The 23,375-nt window shown below is 36.5% G+C and overlaps 1 protein-coding gene and 1 pseudogene across 8 annotated transcripts in view; both read left to right on the forward strand.

Annotated features, from left to right (window-relative positions):
* The window catches only part of RBBP8 (RB binding protein 8, endonuclease), a 99,616-nt gene extending 77,150 nt beyond the window's left edge, over positions 1 to 22,466 (forward strand). For 6 of the 8 annotated variants that reach the window (XM_045187825.3, XM_053912919.2, XM_024580412.4 and 3 more), the window contains 8 exons: positions 77 to 203; positions 2,096 to 2,184; positions 3,413 to 3,530; positions 7,465 to 7,608; positions 12,027 to 12,096; positions 15,586 to 15,682; positions 18,675 to 18,816; positions 20,117 to 22,465. In XM_045187825.3, coding sequence (XP_045043760.2) covers positions 77 to 203; positions 2,096 to 2,184; positions 3,413 to 3,530; positions 7,465 to 7,608; positions 12,027 to 12,096; positions 15,586 to 15,682; positions 18,675 to 18,816; positions 20,117 to 20,214 — 885 coding nt within the window. In that variant the 3' untranslated portion in view covers positions 20,215 to 22,465. Of the gene's footprint in view, positions 1 to 76; positions 204 to 2,095; positions 2,185 to 3,412; positions 3,531 to 7,464; positions 7,609 to 7,756; positions 11,592 to 12,026; positions 12,097 to 15,585; positions 15,683 to 18,674; positions 18,817 to 20,116 lie in introns of those variants that run through there. The other 2 variants (XM_053912920.2, XM_045187828.3) reach the window with 2 other exon arrangements.
* On the forward strand, positions 3,547 to 7,451 carry LOC112322775 (endonuclease III-like protein 1; annotated as a pseudogene).
* Positions 22,467 to 23,375: the final 909 nt, after the last annotated feature.

Genomic DNA, 23,375 nt, shown 5'->3' on the forward strand with positions numbered 1-23,375 from the left:
TTGTGTTAAATGTTCAAGGGTTTTGGTTTAAATGATTGTGATTTCATCTAGAAGCGAATAATTCTTTCTGTTTTAGGGTGCTGGTTCTCATGAGCCAATAAGAATAAAAACCAGGTCAATTCATGGAGCCTGTGAACTTGCATCAGTTCTTCAGTTAAATCCATGTAGAATCGCTAAAACAAAGCCTCTACAAAACAACCCGGGTATGTGTACTATACGTAGTACTTCCCCTCTATGTTTATTATTTTGTAGTATTTAAGATAGTAAATATCTTAATTAAATATATTATTTACATTCTTTGGATAGATTGAATTGTTTCAAAATATTTTCTTCCTGCATGTTTCTGTGTTTACAAAAGTTTTCATTGGGTTCCTTTTGCATGTGATTATCCTTCTCTTGTGCTTTTAGAAAAAATGAAATGAGATTTTTAATACCTACTTTTATAGATGATTTTGTGGATTTACCTATTTTATGTAGTTATTTCTTATTTTCTTTACGAAAGCTTAAAAAAAACACAGAATTTTAAAATGTATAAAGTAGAATTTTCATCATCCGAAACTCGTTCCTCGGCCCATTGATAGCCTGTTCTTTTTCTTTGCATTTACATGTCAACATGTACATATAGACATACACGTAGACATTTATGTGGGTTGTTCAGCTTCTCATTTGAAAACATTGTTTGCTCTGATATTGTATATATGTATTAGTCTTTTCATAAGTCTGCCATGTTTAAAAGGAGTCTTAGGGGTTTTTTAGCCGACAAATATTTCTGTACTTCATATGCAGTACTTTTTCTTTTATTATTCATTGGGAAGTTATTTCTTCATTTTGGGTTTATTTTCTTGTTTTCCTGAAGCACATTCTTTAGTTCTTCCAACAAGAGTTCTTTCTCTGCACAAAAATATTTTTTTCATTCTCAGGTTTTTTTAAATCTTTTTTTGTAATTGTTCTAATGAATATGAATATAGTATATACCTACTTAATCTTTCAAATCTACTTAGAGTTAATATTGTACCACTTTATGTTCTGTAACTACACCTTTTGTAGTCATCATATATCTCTACAAATATTGAAAACCCCTTCAACCAATGTTACAATTTTAACTTTAAAAAAATTATATTGACATAAAGATCACATATTAAAATTCATAAAATTTATGAAATTACTGGTTTCCCTATACTCCCAGAGTTGTGCAACCACTACTACAGTCTCACTTTAGAACATTTTCATCATCCCAAAAAGAACAAAGAATACTACTCATTAGCAATCATTCTTCATTCCCAACCCTCTTCCCCAGTCCTAAGCAATCACTGCTTACCCCCTACCCTGGCAGCAGTCCCACTCCCCTCGGGTTGAGGGAAGACGCTTGTATATCAAAGCTAAAATGTTATACAGGCAATAAAACCTGAGTCTGTCTATATTCCTAAAAGATAAGAGTAAATATAATTGTCTCTATAGATTTGCCTTTTCTGGGGTTTTTGTAGAAATGAAATCATATAATTTTTGTGACTTTTTTTACTATTATGAATAATGCTGCTATGAATATTGATGTACAGTTTTGTGTAGATACATGTTTCCTTTTGTTTTTGTTTTTTTTTTGAGTTATACGTAGTAGTAGAATTGCTGGACCATAGGCTAAATCTGTTTAACCTTTTGAGGAACTTTGTAACTGTTTTCCAAAACAACTACATCATTTTATATTCCCACCAGCAGAAGAATATGAGGGTTTCATTTTCTCCACATCCTCACCAGCACTTGTTATTATCTGTCTCTTTCATTCAGGCCATCTTACTGGGTGTGAAGTGGTGTCTCTTATAGTTTTGATTTGCCTTTCCCTGATGGCTAACAATGTTGAACATCTTTTCATATGCTTATTGGCCATTTCTATAGCTTTTTTCCAGGACTGTCTATTAAGATTTTTTGCTCACTTTTAATTGACATATTTGTCTTATTATGAGTTGTGAGAGTTCTTTATATATCTTAGATACAAGTCCTTTACCAGACATGATTTGCAAAACCTTTCTCCCATTCTGTCTGTCCCATAATGTTTAAAATCTGTTCTTAACTGTTACATATTTTTTCCTCCTCATCTAAGACGTACCCTTTGAAAATATCCAGTGGAGTATAGATCCAGGAGCAGACCTTTCTCAGTGTAAAATGGATATTACTGTAATAGACACAAAGGTAAGTTAGAAAGTAAAAACCAAAGCCCATGTGATTATTCTAGTGAGCTCTTAGTCACTCTCCTCTCTCATTCTGTGACCCGGAGATAATCACGTACCTCTTAAAACCTGCATTTATTTATTTAGAAAACTAAGAAACAAAAGTACCATATTTTGCTATGTATAATACATACCTTTTTGCCCAAATTTTTAAGGGAAAAATAAGGATGCACATTATACATGGGTAGTACTAATTCTGTACCTATATAAATGTTTTTAATTCTTTTATTTATGTTTATGCATTAAAAGTATAACTCTAGAAAGCAGCAACAATATCTGTATGCAAAATAATACCTGAAATATGATCATCGGTTTTATGTATAATAAAAAATTGAATAAAAAAATTAAAATGAAAGATTTTTTTCCCAAACGTTTGGGCCAAAAACATGGGTGCACATTGTACATGCCAAAATACAGTATTTATTCTTCCAACTTTATGGTATCTTTGAGAGAGTAATAATACTTTCTGACTTTAGAGACCTTTGCTGAAAAATATAATTATAGCTTTAAAATAATACAAAATGCTAGATATTTATTTTAAATAATTATTTATCAAAATGATTCATCATATGCTTTAACTTTTAAAATAATGTACTATCAAGAAAAAAATTTATTTTCCCAGTTGGCTACAGTTTAAAATGCTGTATTTTTTTTATAATTTTAAATTCAAAGTAAAAATAACTTGCTTGGCTTATATTTAGGATTTATATAGTTTGAGAAGTCCTCTTTTACTTGGTAGTATATTAATAAAGTATTTATCAGTTATTGAAATAGTATGTATCTATTAAGAAATCAGGTTTGATTTATGAAATTGCTATTCTTTGTACACACTACGTCTGCTACTGTGAGGCAGAGTAGAGAAGAAAGGAAGGGAAGCTGAGGGAGTGCAGCGCTCTGTAGCCCCTCCCCTGGCAGCAGTCCCGGAAGGTGCAGAGGTACCAGGTGCTGCTGTCGGGAGGAGAGAAGATGCTTGTGTATCAAAGCTAAACTGTTTTATGGGCAATAAAACCTGAGTCTGTCTATATTTCTAAAAGATAAAAGTAAATAAAACTTAATGCTACAAAAGGGTACATTTAAAAATGGTTAAAATGGTAAAATATGTTATATATGTTTTACTTGAAATGCTTTTTAAACTAAATACAAAGCCATAAAGGGGTAATTGTTAAAATTTTGAATTTTTAAATATCTAGGATGGCAGTCAGTCAAGATTAGCAGGAGGAGAGACAGTGGACATGGACTCTACATTGGTTAGTGAAACTGTTCTTTTAAAAATGAAGAAGCAAGAGCAGAAGGGAGAAAAAATTCCAAGTAAGATTTAATTTTTTAAATTATTTTAATAAAAATATGGAGGGAAGTTTGTAGTCCTACCATTGCATTGATAAGCACAGGTGATCTCTTCACCATAAACCAGGGTTTTCTTTCCCTGTTCTGATAATACCAGATTTCTGTTAGTAAAGCCTAGTTTCAGTATTTCAGAGGTTTATGTATTGTCTGTGGCGGCTTGTTGGCACAGCAAGAGTCGAGTAGTTGCTGCAGAGACTTGCCTGGCCCCAGGCCTACAAATATTTACTCTGTGACCCTTGAAGAAAAAGTTTGCTAATTCGGCATGAATGCCAGGGCGTGAGGATGGTGATCTGCAGCCGGAGCGGGAGGCCTGGGTCCAGGTGGCGGGGTGTGGGGAGGAGTGCTGTGCCACTCTGGAGGAGAGAGGTGACTACAGAAGGAAGGGAAAGCCACTGCCCTATGAAGCACCAGCAGAAGGCACAAAGCCTCAATATGGCCTATGAGGCCTCAGATGGCGAGAGGAGAGGGGACAAGCTGCTCAAGGTGCCAAGCTGGGAGCCTGAGGACTGGCAGCAGCAGCTGGCAAACCTCACACCATGAGGAGTGGGAAGGACATCCTTTGGACCAGCTGGGGGCTAAGCACTACTATAACCCCAGTGCACCCCAAGGGTGCAGAGGTACCAGGAGCCGCTGTTGCTGGTGCTGTACAGCAAGACCAAAGACCAGGTGACAGCAGTGCATGCCGCAGGTGCAGGCCTGGGGCCTGATGGTGGGTGGCATCCTGCAGACAGATGACAGCATGCTGGGCACACTCATCTACCCTGTGGGCTTCTGGAGGAACAGGATGAAGTACATCAAACAGACCAGTGCCATCCTGCAGTAGCACTGTGGTGGGGACGTCACAGCCTCTGTGGCAGAGCTGGTGGCGCTGTTAGGCATTAGCCCCAAAATGGCATACTTGGCCATGGCTGTGTCCCGGGGCACTGTGTTGGGCATCACAGTGGACATATATGTGCACAGAATCAGCATCTGACTTAGGTGGACAAAGAAGGTGACCAAGTCCCTAGAGGAGACCCATGCAGACTTGTCTGCCTCTCCATTCATGCTGCTAAGCCTGCCTCAGTCAGGCCCTGTGCCCACCTGTGCCCTGTGTCTGCTCTGCAGCTTTGCTGGGGAGCCGCAACCTGTTCATTTTAAGACTTGGGGATTTGAAAGAAAAAAGAAGAAAAATGGCTGATCCTTGGTTTAGATACTATTTTTGAGAGTACTGTTTTAGAAATACAGTTTTACAAAGCAATTGCATAAGGCAAAAATGGGGGAGGGGTGTCCCAAGAAGAATTAGTTTAGATTTGCAAATTAACAGTAAACTAAGAACAATAGTTACTCTGCCATTCTCTGCTTCTACAGAAAAAGGAATAAATTAGGGGTCTACGGCCCTTTGTGTTGAGAACCTGTTAAATCTTCATCCAAAGCCTTGATTTTCCAAAGAGGTAGAACGTAGGAAGGATTGTGGTTGACACCACCTCAGCAGCATTCCTGACTGAAGAAACTTGTGACACAGGATCGACTAGACTGGAGCGAGTTTCACTTATCATCCTTGTGAATGAAGGTGCAGGGCCTGCTACTTGGTGACGCAGTGCAACGACAGAGGCATTTTTCCAACCATCCGATGTTGGGACTGAGGACGTTCAGACGCGTTTGTGCGTCTCTGACTCTGTAGTCTACCTGCGCAGGGCTAAATCATAAATCAGCTATTCTTGGTCTTGCTGCTTCTGAGACGCCTTATCTCTTGCTTCCCTAAATGCGGTACATGAGAGAAAATTTTAATACTTTGCTTTAATTCTTTCTTCTTTAGAAATAACTAACTATTCATATGGTCAAGTAGCTGGCTACCTGAGTTGTGGGGGACAATACCTATTAAAAGAAAAACCTTAGCAGCGATATATTGTCTTTTTATACTGAATGACACAAATAATTTTCTTTTCAAGAAAATACTTTAATTTTAAGATTATTTTGTTCGTGATATCAGCTCCTGGTAATGTTTTTCTCATTTTTGTAGGAAGGGGAAAAACTAATATGACTACTTTTGGCTTCAAATTTATCTAGTTGATTCAAAGAACATAATAGTTCCCCAATATATTTGAAGGAAGTATCATGTAGAAATGAGATTGGAACTTCAGCTAATGATTTTGAACAAATAATTTTGGCAAATAAGATGTTGTGTGACTATTGATACATAACGAATTAATTCAGTAACTTAAAGGATTAAAACAAACATTTTCTTATCTTTCGTAGTTTCTGTGGCTCAGGAATTCAGTAAGGGCTTGGCTGGATGGTTTTGTCTCAGGGCCTCTCATGCAATTGTAGGCAGGTGGTGGCTGGAGCTGGAAGAACAGAGGGCTAGACAGATGGGGAGGACTTGGCATCTCTCCTCATTCAGTCTCAGGGTTCCATATGATCTTTCCATGAGGGCTAGTTTAAGCCTTCATGTCACATGGAAAGGGAGATTAAGTTCCCAGGGTGAGAATCCCCAAAGAACAAGATAGAAATGAATGACAGTTTTACGATCTGGCTTCAGCAGTTGCATAGTGTCACCAAGAGCTGCCTAGGTTCAAAGCACGAGAAACATGGCCCTCACTGTTCAGTGGGAGGAATGTCAAGATCACACCTTAAGAACAGCACATGGGATGGGAGATATCGCTGAGGCCGTATTTGGAAAAAACAATCTGCCCATTTTACCTATAAGGTAAACCTTTTTAATACTTAGAAACCATTAAAAATGAAATGTCAATAAAAATTCCCAATTGCTGCTAATATTTCAACCCACAAAATGTTTTTTGTATCCCTACTCTGTGTTAAGACTTATAGATGTTATGATAGAAAGATCAGTGGGATATAGTCTCTGTACTCAAGAATGTTATAGCAGAAGTCGGACCCCCCAAAAAACATCAGCAGCTTACTGTGTTTACTAACAGCATGTACAGAATGCTGTGGAAATGCCCAGCACACTGCCTGGCACATAGAAGTTCTCTTTATTTAGACATTTGACCCTCAAAATGAAAAATAAACAAATGTTTAACTGTTTAGTAAGTATCCAGCTGTAATTCTCTACCAGGAAGTGTTCCAAGAACTGGAAACAATGAGTAAACAGAACAAAAATACTTACCTCGTGGAATTTACATTCCAATAGGGAGGAAACAAGCAAATATCTGGGATGATAGATGACGGTTAGTGCTGGAGAAAGATGAAATACAGTGGGTGCTAGAGCTCCATGGGTTGGGAGAGATGGTAGTTTTTTTATACTGTGATCTCAGTAGGCTTCTGTTCTGTCATATTTGTTAGCCAACTGAATGTATTTCTGTTTTTAGTAAATTCTGGTGTTTTTTAAAAAAATGTGATTATGTAATGGGAAATACAGTTCATACTCTGAAGATGAATTTAGCAGTTTGTATGTCCAATATGGAATTGAATTCACTAACAATGCTACCAAATTGTTAATGATAATGCAAGAAAATGCTTTTCTTTTTTTGCTACCACATTTGAAAAACAAGCAGGTAAGCAATTCTATAGAGATTTCGATGTCAGCTTTTTTTTTAGTACACATTTTGTTTTAAACAGTATATTTTATTCATTATGATATATATTCTATTCTTCATAGTTTCTTTGGTAGGACTTTTTTTCGTTTAGTATAAATTACACGTGACCTGGTAGGGAGAAAAAGATTTTCAATGTTTGTAATAAAAATACCCAAAACTAACATTTTCTTCACACGAGTAAAGGACACGTAAAGCCACAACATAAAGGTATTGTGACTGTACGTAACTACTCACACTTGGGGGATTGTTCTTCTCTCATGTACATGGGAATTATTTTGTGGCAATTACTAAAAGTTTCACCTTAGTCTGGATAGAAAGCACAATGCTTGCATGTTTCTCTGAGTCAATGTTCTTTTACGTAGATGGAGAAAGGAAAATGAATGATAGCTTGGAAGATATATTTGATCGGACAACACATGAAGAATATCAGTCCTATTTGGTAGATAGCTATCCGCAGGTAGCAGAGGAAGAGGAGGAATTGTCAGCTGCCACAAGGAAACCAAACAGTAAGGCTGTTTTCTTACTACTTATGGCTTCTCAGTTACACTAAGTTCAGTAAATTAAGTCATGAGGCTAATTAACAGAGGTGGGATGAGGTATATTAACAATTAAAGTTTCATGTTGCTTGTATAAATTTCTTTTTTTTTTTTTCAGACTAATAGAAGAATTAGAAAAATAGTTCAGAGGATTCCCCTGTACCTGTCACTCAGTTTCCCCTTATATTAACATCTCATATAACTATGAAAAACTCCTCAAGACTTAGAAATCAACCCTGGCTAGTGTGGCTCAGTGGATTCAGTGCTGGCCTGTGAACCAAACGGTTGCTGGTTCAATTCCCAGTCAGGGCACATGTCTGGGTTGCAGGCCAGGTCCCCAGTAGTGGGGTGTGTTTGAGAGGCAACCACACATTGATGTTTCTCTCCCTCTCTCCCTCCCTTCTACTCTCCCTAAAAATAAATAAAATCTTTTAAAAAAGACTTAGAAATTAATCTTGATTTGATATTATAGATTTCTCTGTAATATATACATACAGTTTATAAAATTTTTGAGAGACTTCTTTTTTAAGCAATAAATTAATGATTGTAATAGAGTGAGAAGAGGGGGTTTTGCAGAAAATTCAGGCCCATGTCCTACTGGAACACTTTACCTTCCCTGACAAAATACTTAATGTAACTATGTATCTGTAGATATCTAGATAAAATAAGCAGGTAAGCAAAATTCTATAGAGATTTTGGTGTCAGCTCTTTGGTGTTGTATCTTTTAGATGTCAGATATCTAGTATCTATAGATAAATATAGGTAGATCTTGCTAAGATTTGTTTTATTAGAAGCAGTAGTTTGTAATGTAGGGTAGCAGCCAAAAGAAGCATACAAGGGAAGCTTTTAAGTAGAAGGTCTAAATTGAAAGTTAGTTAAAATTCTTGCTAAATATCTCATTTTTTCCTGTGAGCAAAATGGTCATAATTTTCAATGTTGTACAAAGGTGGGTTTTTTTGTTTTTGTTTTTTTTGTGCTGGTTCAAGTGAGCACACCTTCTGCTATGTTGCAGTCTATCTTGATTATTTTTTCCTTGTGCTTCTATCAGATTTTTAAAATGACAAGTCTGAGCTCTGAATGAATGAGACCCTAAATGCAGACAAAGAACAGCATGCTTTGCTTGCTTGGTCTGTGGCAAAAACTTGGTCAAGCAAATCTTATGATTAAAATCTACAACTGTTCAATTTACTTTTTTCCTTCAGGAGCCTTTTGCAAATTTGTTTCACTTCAAAAACGGGATATTCTTTTACAAGATACAATTAACTTGTCTTTTTTTTTTTTAAGTTACATTTCTTCCTGACCCTCCCCAAAATTTCTTCTCACTTAGCTTTCGCGGCAGTGCTCCACCATTCTTTTGAGCTCTGACAATTTTTTTTTTCTAGAGTGTCCCCAAGACTCTGGTTTTTCCCTTGCATCGTTTTCTCTCATGCTTTTATTAACCACTCTGAAATTATCCCAAATCTGCACCTCTAGTTTGACTTACCTGATGAATCCCAGTCCTGCATTTCTTAGTGTTGCTACTTTTGTGTTGCCTCAACAGCTGAAATCTAACACAGCCAAGCCAAGTTCCATTTATGTCTTACCTTTCAGCTGTTTTTATTTTGCCTAGTCACCCAAATGTGTAATACAGGGCTTACTGTTTGTTTATTTCATTTTCTTGACGCTTATATCAAAAAGTTCTACCAAGTCTTTCCTTATAGGAAGGAGCAAGTTTGGGGAAGGATATCAAAAGCTCAGTTCTGGACCTGTTAAACTAGCCATTCAAATGGAGATGTTTAGTAGGCAACTGATGTTTGTTGAGTTGGGACAAAAAGATCCAGAATACAGAGATGGTTTTGGGGGACAGGAGGTCAACTGCAAGTTGGTGCTTAAAGCCAGGAAACTGAGTGAGACCATCAAAGTACGTATTGAATGTAAATAGAAAAGGGAAGCATTTCCAGTTCTTACCTCTGAGGTATGGCAACTTTAAAAACAAATAAAGAAGAACCGCAAAGGAAATTGAGAAGCAGCTGCAGCCGGTGATGTGTCATGAGGGAAATGAGAGTGTGTGCTGCTGCTCTGGAGCCGAATGGAAGAGATGCTTTCAGCCTCATTCTCTCTTCTGAACCCCAGATTTGACTCCATCTACCTATTCGCCATAAATTCCTTGAACTCAATATATTCAAATTAAAAATCTTTATTTTTCTACCCCAATTTGATCTTCCCCTGTCTTTTTAGGGTCTCATTAAATCCCATTACCTATCCTCACATTTACCAAAGACAGAGATGTGACAGTCATCTTTTTCTTTCACCTCACTTTCATGCCCAGTCTGATACCCTGGCAGTCCTGTTTCCAGAATGCATTCCGTATCACTTCATCTCTGTGAGCACCACCCCTCTCTCTTCTGTCACAAGCCTCCTAATTGGTCTTTCTATATCACTTACTTTTCCTCTCTAGTTCAGTCTCTAAAAGAGAATCAAAAGTGATTTATTTTAAATATAAATTGGCTTGTATTATTTTGTTTAAAAACCTTTCAATGGAAAGAAGGTATTTGGATGGCCAATAAGCACATGAGAAGATGCGCAATGTTATTGGATATCTGGGACAAAGATACCACTTCACACCTGCTGCGATGGTTAAAAAGACTGGTAGTATCTAGCATCAGCAAGGGTCAAGAGCCACGGGAGCTCTCATACACTGCCGGCAGGATTATAAAATTGTGCTTTGGAAAACAGTTCAGTGGTTTGTTTTTTTTTTTTTTAGCAGGTTTATTGAGATGGTCCGTTTTCTGTCATTTAAGCACACACCTATCCTGTGACCCCGCAATTCCTCCCCTACATGTGATACACCCAAGGAAAATAAAAGCATGCTCACAGAAAGATGTGTGCAGGAATGTTCATAACAGTGCTGTTCACTATAGCTCAAAACTGGAAACAACCCAAGTGTCCATCAGCAGGCAAATAAATAGAAATTGTAGTGTACTTACGAAGAACACTACTTCTCAACAAAAAGGGGGAACTACCAGACTCAGCAACATGAATGAATCACCAAGACTTGTTGGGTTAGAAAAATGCAAGAAATAAAAAGGATACATACTATATAATCCCATTAATAGAAGTTCTAAAATAGGCATGACAGAGCTATGATGATGAAAATCAAATCAGTGATGGTGGGGGACAAGGACACATGAGAGCATTTTTATGCAAAACAATGGAATACAAGGAAACTTTCAGGGGTGGTGGAAATGTACTTTGTCTTGAAATGTACACTGGAATATACATTTGTCAAAATTTATAATACACTTAAAATCGGTGTATTTTATATGTGAATTATACCTCAATAAAGTAGATTCTTTTTTTAAAAAAAAGGAAGTCTGCAGTGGCTTTCTGTTGTACTTAACAATAAAATTCAAACTCCTTTAGGCCTCCAACATCCATTGTGATCTGGTACCTGCCCACCTCTCCAACCTCATCTCCTCCAACATCTCTCTCTCTTTGCTAAATCTCAACCACACTGGCTTTCTCTTCGATTTTATAACTTACAAACATTTTCCTATCTCAGGACCTTTACCTAGAACATTTCTCCACTCCTACCTCTTCCCATGGCTGTCTTCTTGTTACTCATCTGTTACCACCCTACATGTTCTTTGTCAGATAAGCCTTAGCTGTCTGCTTGCCTAATGTTTATCTGCTTGCTTAATGTCTGCTTCTCTCACTGCATGTCAACTCCATGAGGACAGGAGACCTGGACTCTCTTGTTCCATACTTCACATCCAGAACTTAGCATGATGCTTAGTAAATTCTGATTATTTGAACAGATGATATCAGTTGCCTGTTTGAGTCTAGACAACTTCGGATTCAGGGTCCATGAGCTCTGGTTTTTCTAGTTCTTATTTGATTTTCTGATAACATTTTTTTAATCTCTACATTTCCTAGTTACAACCTACCTTAAAGACACATTATAAAAAGCAACAGGACTAATAAGAAACATATTAAAAGGTGTCTTGTTGTTTGGTGTCAAATGATAGAAATCCTTTAAAGTCTAAAATGCTTTTATAAAAGTCTATTAGAGACTTTTCCTTTTTTTTTAGTTTCTCTTCTGTGTTTGTAGAGACTATTATATATAGCTTTTAAATCTAAAATACTTTTAGAGATAGGATTTTTACCTCTTTAGTAGTAATTTTGAGGTGAGATAATTAGCATTCTTGCTCATTATGCAGATGAAAAAGAAGGGAAAATAAGTTATTAAAAATTTAAATGGGTTGCCTGGGGGTCTAGAGTATGAAACCCAATGAAAAGGGAAGGTTTGGTACATGTCCTTTCTCCCCTACCTCCCTCCCCCACCAAAAAAGCTAATTATTTCTTAGTAATTCTGCATTCAGTTTTTGGTGTGCTGCTTTTGTTTACAGCTCATGGTGATAAGCAAGATAAAGTCATACAGAAAGTATTTGTGGAGCCATATTTTAAAAATAATGGAAGGTAAGTTGGTCTTGATAAATACTAGCAGTGTGATCGGAAGTGAAACAGCTTTCTTTGTCAGAACATGATGCACTGCTTTCCTTTACCTTTTGACCCTAACAAAACTGGAACTCAAGCTTTATAAGAAGTGACAAATTTTATAAAGAAATTTTTACCACTTTTTAAATAATAGTCATAGTTATTTCCTCTGCTTTATTATAAAAAGTATTCTATTGTGAAGTTTATATGAACTTTGGGAATTTTTTAAATTGTGTACTACAACTTTAAGCTTTAGGTGGTAAGCCTTAGGTTGTACTTCAGAATTACAAGGATTTTTAAACTTTCAAAGCAAGTTGATTTTGAACCATAATGCTACATTCTGCTAAATTCTGTAAATTCAATTATGTGTTATTCATTCTAGAAATGAATGAAGGCATAGTAATTCATTCCCAGAGTTTTTTGTGCTTTTTTTCCTTTTAAATTATGATGATGACAAATTGAGTCACTCAGTAAGCAAAATTATTCCTTATACTTTTATTTCTGTCAATTTTAGAAATCTGACAGACTGAGATTTTTTTTTTTTTGATGTCTATAAGACTCTAACAGATAAAAGCAGTCATTTTGTGGCTAAATGATTGTTTTTCTTTCTTTACCAGTTTTTCAAAGAAATAGTATCCTAGCATCTCAAATGTGACTAGGGTTTTTTTTAAGTTTATCGTTTTGAACTCATGGATTAATATATATTTGATGTATCAATCCATTGCAGTTATTATACTTATTGATACTGAAATTGTCCCATCTTTGCCCACTTGAAGCCGCTTTTGAATGAGTATGACTCTGGTCATCTTTCATAGCTCCCTTGTTTCTGGTATGATAGATGTCCCTTATACACTTCTTGCCATTGGCCAAGAATCTACCACAATCCATCATTTCTCCCAGAGCCCTAGTTTTTGTTTTTGTTTTCCTTTGTTTTGTTTTAAGTGAGAAATGGTATTCAGGCCACAGTCGAGCCACTGAGGTTGCTCATTGCAGCTGCTAATCATTGTTTCTAGACCTTTTAGGTAGATAGAGTTAAAAATAAAGTTTTTGTTTTATTTTGTCTTGTAAGGTGAACTACACTTATTTATACTGATAGCTCCAATTTAAGTTCAGAACTGCCAGATTTTTACATAATTCCTGTGTCACATCTGTGCCTGCTTTCCCACCTGAGAATTCCACTTTTTGGTCCCACCCACCTCATTCCTCCTCTAACTTTATTCCACAGGGCACACAAACAAACGGCCTCAGAATAACACAGACTGTCACCAAGCATATGACTTAGGAAGATGATAAGACTTTTTGTGTCTCTTTATTTTTAAGATATATCTTACCAAAACTGTATAGTCAGTTCACTGTGTTTGAAAGTCGCTTCGGATAATTACTTTCTTTGTAGTTATGCCACCAGCTCAGTACCCAGGTTTCTTTTATTTTGCTTTTTATTTTTTAGGATTTGTTTTATCTTTAATTCTTTTTGAAATTAGGTAAATTATGTACAAGGTACCAGAGGCTACAAAACAAGGTATATTCAGATGAGTCTAACTTATTATTTGTTAGCTTTACCCTGTTAGCTTCCTATCCCTGAAGGTTACCATTTGTTAAAAATTTATGATCTTCCATCTATTTTAAAAATAAAACCAAGTTTGTGAGTGTGTGTGTATATGTGTACACATCAGTATAGATATTTGTAGCCAAACTCTCTCCCCTTTGACAAATGGTAGAATGCTATAGATGCTTTTCTCTACTTTGCTATTTTTATTTAAATCACTCATCGTAGTACATGGTGCTTTCCTCATTTCTTTTTTTAGTTTCCTAGTACTTTATTGACTGCACCGTAGTTTATTCCTAGCAGTGGACGTTTGAGTTGTTCATAGTGATGCTAACATGCATAGCACTGCAATGAATAAATAGCCTTTTGCATTCTCTTAAGTTTTCATCTGTGCATCTTTGGGATAGATTCCTAGAAGTAAGGTTGCAGAGTAAAGACTGTGATCTCAGGTGTTTTATATTAGACGTTCACTAACTTTTTAAAACATATCTGAGTAGTTTTATTTATTCTGAAACTGTTAGGTATCTGGAGGTATAGGAGGTGGGTGAAGATGTAGGGGTGGTGAAAGTCTCCGAGTTCACGCGGTTCCTTTCCCCACTGAGAGTGCTAGTAAACACTGGGTAGGTGGGTTGTGTCGTGTCGGGACAAGAAGCTTAGTAACCTGTTAGGTGATGCTGTGAGGTCTGCTACAGATGCCAGTGCACTAGTCAGCTTGCTGCTGTGTTACAGTACACACAGAAACGGAATGGATAGTAGTCAGAAGAGGGGATGTGGCCAAATTACGTTCTGGGTGAGCTTCAGATTCCATACCTATCCGAAAGAAAATAGAGTGACGGCAATATTTCTGTCTGTCCTTTCTTGATCTCCCTTTTTAAATTTACAGATTACTCCGGAGTTTGGAAGTTCTTGAGTTTAGGCACAAAAGGACCTATAAACTTCATATACTTTGAACTAGAATAATTAAAGCTTTTTTTTTTTTTTTAAGAAAAGTGCTTGCCACCTAAAGGCACTTGTGACCAAAATACCTCAAAGTAGAATATGTGTTACCAGTAAGGCATTTTTAAAAACTCAGTTTTTGTGAGGGAGACTGTTTAAACTCACTGGGGGTGTTTCTGTTATTAATGCATATATATAGCATGGCATAACTTTTCATTTACCTATCTTGTCAGTTTCGATTTTTCTATATTGGGTTTTTTTTTTAAAGCAGGATTCAAGTATAATAATAATTTTTAAAAATGTTCTTTGCTTCCATGGCTTTTTCTTCCCGGAGTACTCCACACCTTTTTAGTCCATACCTCAGTGGTTTTGACCCTTCCTAGGTTTCCAGTGCTTCGCAATAGGGTCTGATCCATTTAAGGACAAGTGTAATGATAATTTTGCCTAATGTTTTGAAGAATGTAGGGTTGAATGGGAGCAGCATAACAAATTTTCAGAGCAAATAGCAAATGACATAAAAACAAATGAAACTGTTCTTTGGCAGGGAGTAGATTAGTCCTGAAATACGGGTTCTTAGCGCTAGAAAGCCAAGTTAACAGAAGCAGTAGTCTCTTTCTTAGTTATGTTATAGAATACCAATTCCTGAGTTTAATAATACAGTATTCCTTTTTAATTAAGACTTTTATATTGGATTTCCTAATCTAATTATTATTTCAGCCAGAGGCAAAAACAGGAAGCAGTAGTTCATCTTTTTCTAAGAAAAATACCTCACATACAGTAGGCACTTAATAAATATTTAGTGAAGGATGAATGAAGAAATACTTGTTTTTCTAACATACTGAATAAACATTTCAAATAAAATGAATGAATGTTTTGGGATTATTTCTTCCTATGGGCTCTCACCTTTGTTAATTTAAAACCTAATCAAAGGTCTTTATAGTAACAAATAGATTACCAGTAATTTTAAATTTAATTCATCTTTTCCCCAGAGAGACTGGCTTACAAAATTTTCCTCACATTGAGGTGGTTCGGAAAAAAGAAGAGAGAAGAAAGTTGCTTGGACACACGTGTAAGGAATGTGAAATTGTAAGTACTGTTGTTGGTACTGCTCAGCTGGGGTGCTTTACAGTATGGCTGTGTAGAGCGTGGGTGTGTGATTTGAAAATCGTAGATACAAATCACTTCGTATCAAGAAACCTAGTTTAAGCCAGGAATAACAGAGTAAATAAATAAAGAGTATACTGGCTGGGACCAGAGAGACATAAATAGATGAAAATGAAAGCCCTTAATTTCTCTTACATTTTTACTAGTGAATCTGGAGTCTAAGAACAAGTTCTTATTACCACTTTAAGACATTTGTGCCATTTTTCTTTTCTATATTTGTTTTTTTTTTTTTTTTTTTTTTTAATTTTCCCTTGGGTTACATTACAGCAAAGGCTCTTATATATTTACTTTGGGGGGGGGGGGGAAATTTTGATATTCCAACAGGAAACTTTATAAAATTTGTTATTCACACCAGCACTCTGGAAATGACGTATGCTCATAGTTGGTTTTTTTCCTCTAAATAACAGGTACAACCATAAGCTCTTATTTTTTCCCCCATTTTCCTTTCTAAACAAAATGTGATGAATAGACTCTACTACTTCATCTCTAGAACACAATTATATTTTCCTTTCATATAGTGGCTGTTTTGAATAGTACAGTTGTAAATATGTACTAATTACCCTATTACTAAATAGTTCCAGGCAGGTTCTGTGTTTTCTAAAAACATGCCATTTTTATTTCTTTCCTGTTATTCACTAGCTATCAGATGTCAGCTTTCAACAACTTCCTTCCTCTTTTAAATTTCCTTTTTGACAACTCTGGGCTAAAAAATTTGATAACCAAGCACATTAAAATTATGTATGGCCCTAGCTGGTGTGGGTCAGTGGATTGAGTGCCAACCTGCGAACCAAAGGGTTGCCAGTTCGATTCCCAGTCAGGGCACTTGCCTGGGTTGCAGACCAGGTCCCTGGTGGAGGGCATTCTAGAGGCAACCACACATCGATGTTTCTCTCTCTCTCCTTGTCCCTCCCTTCCCCTCTCTCTAAAAATAAATAAATAAAATGTTTAAAAAAAATAGTGATATATATATTTTTTAAACTCTTTTGCTAGACACTGTTAATTGCTTTCTTCTCTCAGGATTAATTTCCTGAGCTGTGCAGTCTGTTTTACAATCTCTGAAAAACATTGTTTCATACATTTTATTCCATTTTTTTTTAACATAGGAGGGTAAATCTACTCCCTCATGACCATGGGTTAAAAGCCAGTCCCATGCGTTTAATGTTCCCTATAAGCTTGCAGTTCCTAAATGTATCCCATGACCTGTGCCATGTGTGAAATATGTAATACACATGTGGATATGTCACAGTCATCTCACATCTCACATGTTCAAAAGCAAATACTCAATTTCTACTTCCAATTCCCAGACCTCACCTCTGTGTCTACTATATGCCCATCCTTCTAGTTGTTTAAAACATATCCTATGTTTTAAGAGTAGTTAGCCTTCACTCTTTCTCTCATGGCTCCATAACTAATCCATCAGCAAATCCCGCTGATTGTGCCTTCGATAGATACCCTGTTTTCAGTCACTGTCTCCACCACTAACCCCCGGACCAAGGCATCATGTTTAGTCCGAACTATTGGAAAAGCTTCTAAAGTGCCTTCCTTGTATCTGTTTGTTTTTTTATTAATAAACTACTTTTTAGAACAGTTGTAGGTTCACAGTAAAACTGAGTGTTAAGTACAGAGAGTTCCGTATACCCCCGCCCCCACTTCCCTTTTCTTTTCATTCTTCTCTCTTCACGATGCACTTCTCACTCAGCAATGAATGGACTTTTTTTCCTAATGATCATTTTAGAATAAAAGTTAAGTCATGTCACTCTTCTATCCAGAATGCTTAAATGTCGTCTCATCTCACTAATAAATCTAAAGCCCTTATCAAGGACAGTAAACTCTGGTATCCCACTTTTTCTCTGACTTCATCTTCTACCTCTCTCCCACTTGCTCACTATGTTAAAATCACACAGGCCTACTTGTTTTTGAATATGTCGTAATTGGGTGATAGTATTTCTCAAACATTGGTCGATAACTGTGATTCTCGAAGGGCAGCCCATCCCAATTCTCAGGCTAAAGTAACAAAGGCGGTGAGAATGATGGAAAAAATACCCTCCAAAAAAGTTATTTCGGAGATACGCAAAAAGCCTTTAATTAAACTGTGTAAAAGAAAAATGTATGAAAAACCTTCACTTTAAACTTAATTTTTGTTCTAAGTCTGCCACTTTCAATAGGTAATATCTTTGGTAATATCCTTTGAATTTTAGTTTCTCAACTATAAAATGAACCTAGCCGGCTTATGTGATCCTGCATTTGTGTTCTCCTAAACTTCACACTACTGCTTTGTTTTCTGTAGGTCTAGAGCTTGGAGACCTGTACTGTTTGTACAGACAAGTTTCGTCCTTGCTCGCTTGAACTTCAGGGTCTTCATGATTGCAGTCACAAAAAAATCACATGCCTTTGATTTAATTGAAAAGTACATTAAGGGGAAAGTTATGAAGCCTATATAGCATTCAGAGCCTTTAAACTTGTGTTTTAAAAAACTGTAGGGATAGGAAAATTACTTAAACATACATTATATCCAAATAACAATTGAGAAAGTGCAGGCCTCTGCATTTCTGTTACTGGTCTGACAGAGGGGACAAGTTTGCACCAATAAACAAATCAGCTATATCACTAGGCACATCATAAAGTTCAGCTGGCATTTTTCTCCATTGTAAGACTTTATTGATGAAAAGAGGTCAGTATGTTGATTTACATTGTAACGCAATCTCCTTTTCTCATTTGTGAAGCAAGCATTTCACAGACCAGCACTAACTACTATTAGTAAGTAATTAATATTATTATCATCAGGAAGTATTAAGTTTCCTTAGTATCCCTAATATTTCAACAAGTAGATTTCTCAGCTTCAAGTTTATAATCAGTAAACATAACACTCCATTTACTATCCCTAAGTGAAAAACTTACCAGTTTTTATTATTAGTATTATGCAGACATTCCAGCAGAAGAAAGAGAAAAGAAGTTGGCTTCCTGTTCAAGACACCGATTCCGCTACATTCCACCCAACACACCAGAGAATTTCTGGGAAGTTGGTTTTCCTTCCACTCAGACTTGTGTGGAAAGAGGTGAGGTGAAGATTATAACATTTTCAAATTAATTTCTTAAATACAGTTACACCCAAGTCTGACTTTTTCTCCGTGGTTCTCCTTACCGTGGGTAATGGTTCTGTAACATAAAAACAAATTGCTAAAGCTAAAAGGCTTACCTCCAGCTCTCAATTCCATCGGAACCAGAGACTGTTTATGGCAGCCTCAGCGTGATCGTGCGTGCGCGATCCTGGCCTACCGTCCACATTTGAGAAAGCAGTCAGTCGCTCTTTCATGCTCTCACAAAACGACTTTGAGTAAAGTAAATAGCTTCATACAAGTTGCCAGCAAAGTTTTATCTTTTTAAAGCAACTATGAGTTTAAGATTTTAAAACCTCTCTTACCTAGAATGTTGGTTATTTTTAAACCACGTATGAGTAAAAAAGGCCTTTGTTTGTTTGCTTGAAAAATTGTTGACATGCAGCTAGTTCCTTCAGATATGACACTTACATTTAATATAGTTTGAGAATGTATGGAACTTTAAGTCTGATGTTTCAGGTACTTAGTGGTGAGATAGTTTTCCCAAAAGATGCAAAGTCTTTGACAGCCATTACTGTACTTCCGCTTTCCCCATTAACAAGCCAAATTACGTTCTCTTTGACATGATGTCTCTGCCTGGTCCTCATACAAAACTAGACAGTCTGGATGCGAGCCTGTGTTTGCACCACTCACATGGCCTAGGGGTGTGGTTGGAGCACAGTTCTCTCCTTCAGAACACACGATTGTACACACCTCAGGAGAATCGAATAGTCTGGAGAGTATAGGGGCCTGTCATCTAATGAAGTAGCTCCTACAAAAAGTCTTTTTGATAAGCACCTGGAATTTATTGTAATAATAAAGAGTTTGTGTTTAGCCATTGTCCCCATTGAAACCTGTGGGAGGCAGATAAGGAAAGTGCTGAAGAACTCTGGTTCTGGAGGCAGACAGATCTCGGGCAAAGTCCCAGCTCTTGCACTTCCTAGCTTTGCGAACTTGAGTGATTTAACTTCCCTGCGTCTCCATTACCTCATCTGTGGAATAGGTGTAGTGGAAGCTCCTTAAAGTAGCTTCCACTACACCTATCTGAGGTAATGTAGGTGACACATTTCCTAAATGTTTGTTGCGACTACTATTAGTGTAAATGAGGAAAGTGATGACATCATTGGTCAGCATCACTCAGCTAGTAGGCAGAAGAATCATGTAAACTTACAAGACATTAAGTAAGACAATGTTTACTGGATATGTGCTGAAAGAAATTTATGTTGCAAATACAGTCTCCTCAATTTGATTTGTTTTTAAGGTTACATTAAGGAAGATCTTGATCCTTGTCCTCGTCCAAAACGACGGCAGCCTTACAATGCAATCTTTTCTCCAAAAGGCAAGGAACAGAAGACCTAGATGTCGAAGTAAAAACATGATAGAGAGCATTTCTTCTTTTTGGTTATTTATAGCTAATGGTGATATTAAACACTGATTTTTTTAATCTTCTGTAAAATGATTTATAAATCATTTTTCTGTTCAATACATTTTTAAACCCCATTTATCCCCCCACACAACTATATGGATAAGTTTTTTTGTGTGTTTTCTTACTTTTGCACCTTTAAACAATAAGGTGCTTTCATTTTGCACTCTTTTAAGTGTTGTTTGCTATTACCTAATTACAATTTTGAAAATACAATAATTATAGTCTGTGATTTGTTACCCTTCAAGTCTTTTCTGTCTCCCATTGGTATTTCAAGAGAATGAAAATTGGTTACAAATTTTCATTCTCAATCAGTTGCTCTTCTGCAGGTCATTCCAATGTCTGACATTTAAGTCTTTTTTTAAAAGGGCTAAATTTTAATAGTCATTTTAACTTTCCAGCTTTTCTCTTTTGTCGACTTTAAATGAAGTACTACTGTATAGTATGTTCCTTTCGAAGTGACCACAAATATCAGCTTTTCCTTTTGCATATAACATAAATTAACATCATCCTCTGATCTGATGCTAATATTTTAGCTTCTCACATGGTTTCTATTCATTATACTTTTTTTTCTGGTGCAGTTTTCAAGCTGAATTTGTTGAGTTCTCTGCCCATATGTTCAGGTTCAGTTTATTGTTTCTCTGGATTGACTAATGTTCTGAACTTCCAGTTTGGCAGCAAAATAGGTTCCTATATTTAGCAACTCGCTACTACTCTTGGACCTAGTGTCTGAGTCATTAAGACGACTGAACACATTTGTGTCACCGTTTCCTAGTGGCATTTTGTGTACCCCTTTAATTCATATCTTGGTAGTTTACCGTATTTTGCCATGTATAATGTGCTTTTTTGCCCAAATTTTTTGGGGAAAATAAGTATGTGCATTATACATGGGTAGTACCTAAAATACCTCATATCTCTTTCTGTGTTTTGTTACATAAAATTTCTTGTACCACAATATGTTCAAAACTAAATGCTAAAATTCCTTTATAATACAAAAAACAAGTATCTAAATATAAATAAATAATTGGATTTAAAAATTAAAACGAAAGATTTTTTCCTGAAAGTTTGGGCCAAAAACGTAGGTGCACATTATACATGGCAAAATACGGTATATAAGAAGGACTGTATGAGCACCGAGTGGAATACCTCACTCAAATCTAAGTGATCTTGCAGGCACAGTCTTTACCTCTCAGAGGTCCTAAACACCTCTCTCTGCTCAGTCTCGCTCGTTGACGGGTTCTCATGTGAGTAAATGGCGTCAGTTGGGTTCCCACAGAGAGGACTAGAAAAGCAGTCACATATGTTGAGTACCTACTATATGTCAGATCCCCTGTGTACATTGTTTGGCTCTGAATGTGATTCTGAATTTTTTATAACCCTATCATAACTTCTATTCAGCACTTTTCTTTCCTTCCCAAATTGTTCATCTGTCCTGTTTGATTTTTATTCTCTGCTGGCCGTTACTTAATCTCCCCCAAGGTAAGAGAAACCATTCATTGGTCACATACTCTATGCCAGCAACTGTATTATGCTCTAATAACAGAGATTAACTTAGAGCCTATTATTGCCTAATCCAGAATTAGATCTCGTATCTGCTATAGTCAAGTGCTTCTAAAGACCAGGAGTCTGAGAAGTACTTGGACTTGAATAGGGCACCACCAGGTTGTGCAGTTAGAGCTCCAGTGGATTCTACTACTTTAAAAGCAGCCGGAGCAAACACAGCAAGAGATTGTTTATCTGAGAGTAGCTTGACTAGTTAGCAATCCAACCCTTTATAATTAGCATTTTCATTTTATCCTCACTCACCTTGTATAAGTTTGTGTAAACAGATCTTTCTCCCTTTTTATCTGCTACCTACTAGCTCTACCTTTAAGTAAAGTCATGAAATACTTTTTAAAAACACTTGAGTTAGAAGGATGAATTTAAATGCAAAACTGGAGTATAGGATACTATAGATTGTGCACTTTCAAACTTTTCTTTAAAGGATAATGTATATACGTCCTGGCCAGGTGGCTCAGTTGGTTGGAGTGTCATTGCGTACACCAAAAGGTTGCGGGTTCAATTCCTGGTCAGGGCACTTACTTAAGTTTCGGGTTCAATTCCCAGTCAAAGCACGTATGGGAGCCAACCAATTGATGTTTCTCTCTCTCTCTCTCTCTCTCTCTCTCTCTCTCTCTCTCTCTCTCTCTCTCTCTCCCTCCCCTTCCCCTCCCTCCTTTCCTGTCTCCAAAAAAAAAAAAAAAAGAAAAGAAAAAAAATCAATAAAAACGTATCCTCAGATGAGGACTTTCAAATAAAGATGATATATATAAAAAGGCTTTTATTGATTTGTAAAGCATTATACATTAGGTAGTATTTTCATGCAAATACATGTCAATCACTGTGTGTGTGTGTGTGTGTGTGTGTGTATGTATATAGTTTCAGGTTGTCTCTGAGCTTTTTAAAGTTGAAGACCTCTGATTTAAACTTTGAAAATATGCAGAACCTATGTGTTAGCACTTAGCGATTGAGTAACACCTTCCTGCCTTTAAACAAGCAGTTATTTTGATTAACCATTTGAAACCTAAGATTGTCAAAGGCAGCAGTTTGAGTTAATCATGGGTGCCTGGGTGTATGTGGAAGACCTAATACGCTACATCGAGAGAGCAGATGAAGCAGAATATTCCCTAACAGCTTTCATGTAGTGAAAAATTTTCCCAAAGTCCAACTGAAAAGGCTGCTATTGGTAGACTTAACATATTAATAACTTCATTTAAACTGCACCCAGCAAATTATGTAAAAACATGTAGAGGACATTCTTAGACCCTCTAAACAAAATAACTAAATGACTCCAAAGACCCCTCCCCGGTAGTCTTTAATTCATAATTCAGTTACCAAAAAAGGAATAGTGTTACATAAACCAGATACTAATATCTTTATTTAACAAACATTTATCAAGCACTTTAGCAGGTATAATACTAAGTATAGTATCAGACTCAGGCAAAATTTGACAAATTTTCTTCAAAGGAGCAAGCTTTTAAAGAAACATCTAAGAATCTTACTCCGTTATCTCTGACATCTTAACCTCTCAAATACGAATTTCATTTTGAAAACTGCC

Source organism: Desmodus rotundus, chromosome 10, assembly GCF_022682495.2.
Source record: "Desmodus rotundus isolate HL8 chromosome 10, HLdesRot8A.1, whole genome shotgun sequence".
Lineage (NCBI taxonomy): Eukaryota > Metazoa > Chordata > Mammalia > Chiroptera > Phyllostomidae > Desmodus > Desmodus rotundus.